Below are 9,545 nucleotides of genomic sequence, written 5' to 3'. Positions count from 1 at the left end.
TTATCCGCCCTGGTCGCATTCAAATGGAAATTGTGTGCCCTTTTTTCTTCCATTTGATAAAAATATCTGCGAAATGCATCTTAATACCAAGTACATCAGAGTCCGACCCACAGGGACATGTAAGCAGGAAAGTTAACGTGCGCGTTTTAGCCAAAGGTTTCGTCTTTTAACAAGGCCTGGCTGCAGCATGTGACTTTCTCCATCTCACAGCCTCCTGGACAGAAACAGTATTGATAACATCTGAGTTTGAATGTGAATGTCTGCATCCCCAAGCACAACCGTTTGAGACTTTTACTATCTTACATATTTCTGATCTCAGCTACAGCAGTAATACATCCTTTCCTTGTTCTCTCTCCATCTTTGGCTCCATAAATTGATTTAAAACATTCCATGGCAGATTGGCTCCATAGAAAATAATTTATTGAATACTATCCAAACCCCATCTAAACTGTATCGTGTTTTAAGCGGATTCTGCAACCCATCACAGTTTGAATAGATGGCCAATCGGCTTGTACAGTATAATTAATTTGCTTATATTATATTTGACCTGTTTCATAACCAAACCCAGATTCAATCCTCAGACCATTTTCGGTTCTAATTTTGGGGGGAAATCGGCTGAAATGGATTTACAAATGCGTGAAGCTAAGAGCCGAGAGTAGCATACACTTACTGGCAGCTGACATCATAATCAAATCAGGCTGAATATTTAATAAACATACACTCAAGGGTTGGAGAATTTTGTGAATGGAAAAAGGATGATAAAGATACTTAACTATAATGTTGAAAAAACCAGCATATGCATTTTTACTCACTGGCTTTCCCAGCCTAGTTTTAGTCCCATTATTGTGTTTCATATTTATTTTTAGACAGATTGTGTCATTTTATTGTGGTCTCTTTACAGCACTTTTGTCAGCGAAGGCTGCATTTTAAAAATAAACTTACTATATGCTGTTTTTGTTCAACAGGGTGGTTCTTTTAAAATGTGAAACTTTAAATAAACACAACTGCCTCGTCTGTTGGTGGTTATGCTGTCATAGTATTGTTATCTTTATAGATATTGTTCTTGGTCTGAGCAGGATTTAAAGTAATATAAATCCAACATAGTCATCATTTAATCACCCTCATGTCAGTCTGTATGTGACTCTTTCCTCTGTAGAACGCAAAAGAAGATATTTTGAGGAATGTTTTTGTATCTGTACAATTTAAATCAATGGGGTCCAGTTCTTCTCGGTACCAACATTCTTCAAAATACCATCTTTTGTGTTCGGAACCAGGAAGAAAGTTAATGATGAAAGAGTTTTTATTTTGGTGTCCCTTGAAATCTTTCTGGAGTCTTCTGTGATTTATGACATCAAGACATTGAATGAAAGTTGAGAATTGGAATTTTTTATTTTATTTTGTAACGCCTCATTTCACATATCATGTCATCTTGTCAATCAGTAAAAATGTTGCATCATGGGAAGAGTCCTCATTTGTGGTCTTTAATATTAGGTGCATTACTGTGTGTTCACACCACCAGTGACGCAATGTCTTTAATTTCAGTGGAAACTCAGCGTTTCTCCTGGCGACAGTGACCGTTGGTGACATGAAGTAGGTGTGTGTCTAGCGAAGCGATAAAGTTGAGAATTGCTCAACTTTATGCAAATGACAAGCAACTTTTGGGAGCGCCTACCAATTGGAGTACAGCAGTGAAGCTCACGTCATCCATCTATCATCAGTTACTGCAGGGTTTGTTTATAACTGTTACTAGAGCAAGCTAGAAACGCTTTCTAACTACCTCGTAGCAACAGACTAGCGACACAGTCGCTGGCGGTGTGAACGTACAGTTATTGTAAATATTTAGCCCACAACAACTTTTGCTTATCCTATGACGGCTCTCTATAACAGCTGGGGTTTTTCTAATTCCTTGTATAATTTGGTCCTCGACAGGTCAGGCGTTTTCTCCCTCAAGAGGTGCCGTTCATTCACGGTGCACTGAATGCAAGGAACACTCGCCCTGGCAGCCGAAGATGACGTTACTATGGAAACAGTTTTTGCTGCTATCAATCATGGAGTATCTTGCAGGTAAAATGAATTGGTAATTCTTTCCCCGTGTGGCTCTTGTGGCATATTCACAACTACATTTCTATCAGCTTAAACTTAATCATTCCTTAGCCATGAAGATGTTCAGACAGTCGCAGTTTAAAAGTTGAAAGCGTATATTCGAGGGCCGCCACTTTTATTAAATGATCTCTTGTTTAGTGAAGCATTATGTGTGCGGTTAACTTGACTGGTCGTTTATTGGTCCAGAGTAAACCCATTGGAGAGAAAGATGTTGTCATCAGTCCACATCATGATTATAAGCTCGGGACAATAATCGACCCTGACGTGCAGAATCGGGCGTACAGGAACGGGACTTGTTTTTGGCTGTGGTAGAGATTGCAATTAAGCTGTGGAGTCATTTTGAAATGAATTGCGTGTCATGGAAGGTTTGGAGACTCTGATACAATTTGCCCTCCAAGGAAATAGAACCGGTACGTCACAGTTTAATCGCTCGACTACCTACAGACGTCAAAGTGGAAATTATTTCTCTCAATATGAACTCATTGGAAATATACTTTGTTGCATGCGTAAACTGACCAGTGCGTTGTTGTTCATCTGAGACGTGTCTCATTTTCATCCATTTCTGTCTTATCCTCATGACCGCCATTTTGATGCACAAGATATAAATGTCACTTGAAGCTCCTCAATTCCAATTTTCGAAGCGAATGTCACACTTAAATGTGAACAATCATGTGATTTCACTTTGATGCCGTCTTAAGCAGGGATTGAGCGTCGCGCGGAGCTCTTGATTAGAAGGCACACACCTGGTGTGATCTCACCACATATGGTCCGCGTTCGCGCAACGTCGTGCTTGTTACTGTGCGAGTTGTGTCATCTGCAGGGTTCTTTACTAACAAAAACGCACAATAGCTTTTTAGACCGCTCGAGGTCGATCCAGATAGAATGTGTGATTGTTTTCATAAAAAAGCCCAGATTTGAACTGCGCATTAAATGAAGAGTTCGACCCAAAATGTATAAGAACGAAAGCATATAGTTACCTGTCAATCACCATAAATGGTTCAGAAACACAATTTTTTCAGAAACATATTAGTATTACATATATTAATATATAAAATATTAATTTATTACCAATGCAAAGCATTAACCAATAAGGTTATGTGTCTAATTATATTTCCTTGTAAGCAATATATACTAACAAAGATTTATGTAGATTTTATGGTATTCAGTAAGGATGCTTCAAATGATTGGCCGCACATTGGCTGATAATCACATTTCAATTGGTACTCACTCAATTTGAGCGATCTCACGAACCGATCGCAATTTGATGATATCAACGCGTGAGGATGTACATGATGCGTGTGTACGTAAATGATTTGGTGCCGCAGAAATGACTGTGATGTTTAAAAACTAACCTGAGTCGACACTTCAGTAGTTAATTTAAATTTCTGTTAAAATATAACAAAGGCCACATCTACTTGATCTGAAAACAGGTTAATGTGATCGGAGAGCTTACGTATCAGTTATACAGAGCTTCAAGGATCGGGATCCGTATCTCTGCCATAATGACAAGAAATAGATACACGGTATCGCGTGTGAAATTCCTGATCGGAGCATCTCTATTCAGCTAACCTAGTGTCACGAAATGGCTTGGACAGAACCCAGATGCAGGCAGACAAAGGGTTAACGTAAATAAACTTTTATTAAATGAAACATCCACACTGGGAAAACATGAACCAAAAAAACAAAGGCAAACAAACACTTCCCTCTATGGGGACAAAACGTGGTCTACAGGAAAAACTATATAAATCCACAAATTTAGAAACAGGTAATCCAAAACACGAAGTCCACAGAACAGCAAGACATCCAGTGATCACCAACAGAAGACAATGCACCGACACTGAACAGAGGGAAACTAAGACTATATAAAGGGAGACACTAACGAGGAGTGATTACATGGGGAGAGTGGTGACAGCTGATGGGAATAAAACCCTAATTAAAGTGAAACACCAAACAGACGATGGGAATGAAACCCTTAGGAAATTACCAGAGATAGGAGGGTGGGGCTGAGAGACATAACAGGAAGACACGTGGCATCACGTAACAACATAAAGCCACATGTCTCCACACATAACACAACAAAAACCCGAAAGACGTAGCAATGTCATGACTCTGCCCAGGGAGCCCGAAAGCTCGAGACAGGAAGGACAGAGTCCTAACATTACCCCCGCCCCCAGAAACGCCCCATGGCGTCTCAAGGGAGAAACCTCAGCGGGCCAAAACACAAAAGCACAAAGACAAACACCACAAGCACAACACAGAACAAACTAAAGGGAACATAAGGGAGGCTATGAAGGGGTTCGGGTGGGTCAACAAAAACAACAAACATGGGAGGGGTGGTGGTGGAATGGGAGGCCAAACCTTGGGGACACCAGAAAAGGGTGGGACAGGTTGAGGAGACTTGAAACAACCGGACGAGACCGGCGGGGACTTGAAACAACCGGACGAGACCGGCGGGGACTTGAAACAACCGGACGAGACCGGCGGGGACTTGAAACAACCGGACGAGACCGGCGGGGACTTGAAACAACCGGACGAGACCGGCGGGGACTTGAAGCAACCGGACGAGACCGGCGGGGACTTGAAGGGGCTAGGGAGAGGTGTGTGTCCAAGGGGGAAAAAAGTTTGAGGTGATGCCGGCCGGAGAACAGGCTGAGGCACCGGCTGGAAATCCGCCTGCGGAAGGGCAGGTCTGGATGCCGGAAAGGCAGGTCCTGACGCCTGCGGAAAGGCAGGTCCTGACGCCTGCGGAAAGGCAGGTCCTGACGCCTGCGGAAAGGCAGGTCCTGACGCCTGCGGAAAGGCAGGTCCTGACGCCTGCGGAAAGGCAGGTCCTGACGCCTGCGGAAAGGCAGGTCCTGACGCCTGCGGAAAGGCAGGTCCTGACGCCTGCGGACAGGCAGGTCCTGACGCCTGGGGAGAGGCAGGTCCTGACGCCTGGGGAGAGGCAGGTCCTGACGCCTGGGGAGAGGCAGGTCCTGACGCCTGCGGAGAGGCAGGTCCGGACGCCTGCGGAGAGGCAGGTCTGGACGCCTGCGGAGAGGCAGGTCTGGACGCCTGCGGAGAGGCAGGTCTGGACGCCTGCTGGATCGCTGGCTGTAAACCCGGCTGGAGAACCGGCAGGAGAGCCGGCTGGGCTGGGTTACGTGCCCCCCTCCGTTGCCTCTTTCTCTTCTGCCGAGCCAATTGCCTGGTAGTCGGCTGGAGGAAGGAGGTGAAGGATGGGGCTGGCTCCGCGTTGGAGGCCTCCGAAGAGGACCCCCAGGACTCTCTCCTTCCACGCTTGCCCCGAAGACTGGTGGTTGGTGGAGAGGTTGCAGGGTCCGAGAAGGTAGTCACGACTCCGAGCTTCAGGGCGAGACCCTCAGTGATTGGGCCCAACGGAGAAGAGACCCTCGGTAGGACGGAGACCCTGGGCTCCGGTCGGCTCATGGCGAACCGGAGTACGCCCTCAAAGTCCAGAGGTCTCAGCCTCCTCATCTCCGCTGGCGATAGGGGAACCCTGAGGCCGCTGTTGAACGCCGCAGTCACCTCCTCCTCCCCGAGGAGCACCTCCCCTGTGGCCTCCAGGAACCTGTCCAGGTACACATCCAGGTCCAAGTTCCCCTGGCGAATGCTGCATAGGGGACGAGGCTGGCGAGACCTTGCAGCGAAAAGAGCTGCCTGCTGGGTTCTTCTGGGTCGGTGCATTCTGTCACGAAATGGCTTGGACAGAACCCAGATGCAGGCAGACAAAGGGTTAACGTAAATAAACTTTTATTAAATGAAACATCCACACTGGGAAAACATGAACCAAAAAAACAAAGGCAAACAAACACTTCCCTCTATGGGGACAAAACGTGGTCTACAGGAAAAACTATATAAATCCACAAATTTAGAAACAGGTAATCCAAAACACGAAGTCCACAGAACAGCAAGACATCCAGTGATCACCAACAGAAGACAATGCACCGACACTGAACAGAGGGAAACTAAGACTATATAAAGGGAGACACTAACGAGGAGTGATTACATGGGGAGAGTGGTGACAGCTGATGGGAATAAAACCCTAATTAAAGTGAAACACCAAACAGACGATGGGAATGAAACCCTTAGGAAATTACCAGAGATAGGAGGGTGGGGCTGAGAGACATAACAGGAAGACACGTGGCATCACGTAACAACATAAAGCCACATGTCTCCACACATAACACAACAAAAACCCGAAAGACGTAGCAATGTCATGACTCTGCCCAGGGAGCCCGAAAGCTCGAGACAGGAAGGACAGAGTCCTAACACCTAGCTAGTTTTTATTTTTGTAGTTTATTCTATTTAATATTTGAATGCAAGAGACAAGAGCAAAAATAAAGAATTTGAGAATATAGAGACTAAGCACGTGCAATACAGTTTTAACGTTTTTGAAACAGCACTATTGTAAACTAATTTCAGATTTTTTATGTGCAATTACATCTGAATATTTATATTTTTATCTATGAATGCCTATTTGATTCTTGAATCTGAATAATTTTTTATTCTTGCCAACATTTTACTGTTTTATGCACATGACTATTCCGACGACTGGGTGCAGGAAAAATACCATTCCGAAACATTTTCCGCAAAGTAAAATTCAATGTTTTTCATATTATTTTACATCCAAATAAATATGATTTTCAGTTTATTTAATGTTTTACAGCATTTCAGAAAACGTGAAAATGAAGTTAAAAAAATTGTTTGTGGTAATGATTGTAAAATTTCTACTGGTTAATGTTTTATTATGGTTGTTTTGTTGGGGACCGCCATAGTTAGTTTCGTGTTGAGAAATGACAAAAAAAGTTCTTGAAGAATCAATAATCCATATGTGCAAAAAATGAGTTTTCATCTTTGGTTAACTTCACTACTCTTTAATAGGATGTACAAATGTTTGGTTATTTATTTGTTTTGCTCTTTTTTTATATTCTGCTCTCAGAGTGTCTAGATTACAAATCCTTTAACAGTCCAAAATGGCGCATGGAACCCAGCGATCTAACCGTGGGCTCGCTGGAAGAAGAAGCCACGCTGACCTGTGATGCTAAGGGCATTCCTCCCCCTCAATACAGGTATATCCAGCTCACATTTTCTTCCTCCACTTCATCTTCTTCGTACCCTCTGTAATTAAAATCATTCTGCCTCGCTTGTCATTCATAAGAGTGCTCATTCGTGCAGTAAGATATTATTAGCATTCATTGACTGAGATGTAGAGAATTCACAGCTCCTTTGCGATGGCCAGAGGTATTCGTGAGAAAACAATCCGGTTGTTCCTGCAGTCCATTAATTTTTGCCGTACGTGGAGATTAGATATACACCGAGGAGAGCTGTGTCACATCCTGACATCTGCATTATCTGACGGCGATGGTCAGTCAGGAGTGTTCCTTTAATTTAATGGATTATAGATTTCACTTCCCGAGGCCGTACCTCATTGTGTCATCTTGGGCTCCGTCTCAACAGAGCCACCATAAAACTGCAATATTTGCACGGGCTTCGCGGCCCGCAGGGCTCAATGAATTCATCGGCACGTACGCATCAATTAAACATGTGACACCCAACGCGTGTCATGCATCATTCAATTGAAACTAGATTGTTTGAATGCGATATGTGCATCTTTTATTCAAAAGCATATTTTGAAAACCCGTTTGCATGGTTCTTAAATAAATCTGTTTCTGAAAAGGATCTTTTGTTTAGACATCTGCTCAGATTCAAGTGCGTCTCTGTCAGAGGACCCATGTCTCCCGACTGATCCAAGGCATCGTGGTGATGTTTAGCTCCACTGTACAGTTTTGTAGGCCCACGTACGTCTCGCTTTCGTCTAATCATCTTTTTGCTCTTTCTCTTGCCGCACTCAGCTTCACACCAAGGCGCCGTCGAAGCGTTAACCTGCACACCTCGCTTTATGTGCAAATAGAGCTGAAGTGCTTTACGTCGACTCTTTCCTGCTATCGAGAAGGGAAGCCAAGTTGTCAGCACTCTAGAATAAATTGCCCTGCGACAACCATGAGGTTCATAAAAACTGAAGGTAGATGCACTTTTAAATTACTCCTTCACTATCTCACAGGCCGGAGTCTGAACAGCATACGGCAATCGCTCGCCTTATTGTCAAAATATAATTTCTCCCACCAAAGTTTCCTGACACCTTGGCAAAAAATATTGACAAGAAACCCCAAGCGAAAAGATTCGACAGACTTCATCACATCTCTGTGCTTAGTGGCGGCACGAGATATCGACGGCCAATTGCCAGCGAGATTTGATTTAATCTGCGGAAATTCTTCAATGAACTGCGATCGCAGACAGAAATTTGTTTTTGAAGGGGCGAAGTTTAAATGAATCTGCTGCTAAAAAGATTTGTGGTAATTGCTTAAAAGACTACATCAAACCTTGAGTTCAAAATATCTCAGCTTTCAGCTTCTATTAGCTTCTAACGCCTGCCTGCCTGCATGACGACTTTCTTTAAAAGTCTGTTTTTTCTTAGTGAATACCAAAGTAAATGAATATATTAAAATATTCGCCAGTAAAAGTAAAAGCTTTCCTTGCGCACGCACTATTTTGAGACGTCTCAAAAACACTGCAGAAATTAGTTTCTTACTATATTTTTGACTTGTTTTCCTGTACAAATGTCTTGAATTCTTAAGGTCTGTAGCATTTTTATTTTATCCTGAGTGCACCACCCACATAAATTGGAGTAGAATAATAAAAGTTTGATATTTGACAATAATTTGACAATTATTAAGTTATATTACTCTACAGCAGGGTATTCAATTAAAGTTCCAAGAGGACCGGTCTTTGGACCCACCCCTGGGGCTGGGGGGGGTTGCTGAGTTTAAAGGAGCATTGTGGAGATTTTAGCGGCATCTAGAGGTGAAGTTGCGAAATTGCAACCAACGGGTCACTCCACCACGGTGGCTGACACAAAACTAAGATGTCGTCATATTTTCACTTCTTTACTAAAGGAGATTTATGAAAAGGACACGCGCTCTGTTGAGCAGTTTGTCCATTTAGGCTACTGTAGAAGCAACACGGTGAATTCCATGTAAGGGGACCGTGGTGTATGTAGATACAGAAGAAGAATTAGCAATGCTTCATTTTGTTCAGTCTTTGGTGTGAACAGGTCGCATTAGCAATTATAGAAAGAAACACTAAAGCAAAACATGGTCAGGTCAAAGTGTCTGAATAATTTGATCCCAAAGTTTTATCAGTTTTATCCGGTAGTCGACTGTATGGAGAATTTTGGGGTTAAATATGTCAGTTTATTTCAGTTTGCTATCCTCGCGTTCATAAATTAGCTTGTGTCTGAATAATTTCTGGTTTGACTGTATATCATATATCACCATATGCATTGTAAGTCAATTTGGATAAAAGCGTCTGCCAAATGCATAAATGCAAATGTAATAAATGAACAAACAGAGAAAAATACATACATTTTAATAAAACTTTAT

The 9,545-nt window shown here is 43.0% G+C and overlaps 1 protein-coding gene across 1 annotated transcript in view; it reads left to right on the top strand.

Moving 5' to 3' along the window:
• Positions 1-2,009: 2,009 nt before the first annotated feature.
• Positions 2,010-9,545, top strand: part of cntn3a.2 (contactin 3a, tandem duplicate 2) — a gene marked incomplete at both ends in the record, with an annotated part of 52,210 nt that continues 44,674 nt past the window's right edge. Inside the window, 2 exons of the mRNA XM_079479036.1 lie at positions 2,010-2,064; positions 7,046-7,175. Coding sequence (XP_079335162.1) covers positions 2,010-2,064; positions 7,046-7,175 — 185 coding nt within the window. The remainder of the gene's footprint in view (positions 2,065-7,045; positions 7,176-9,545) is intronic.

This window comes from Barbatula barbatula (assembly GCF_947034865.1).
Source record: "Barbatula barbatula genome assembly, chromosome: 17".
In the NCBI taxonomy this organism is placed as follows: domain Eukaryota; kingdom Metazoa; phylum Chordata; class Actinopteri; order Cypriniformes; family Nemacheilidae; genus Barbatula; species Barbatula barbatula.
Note: the sequence above shows the minus strand (reverse complement) of the source record. Positions and strands in the feature narration are given on the sequence as shown.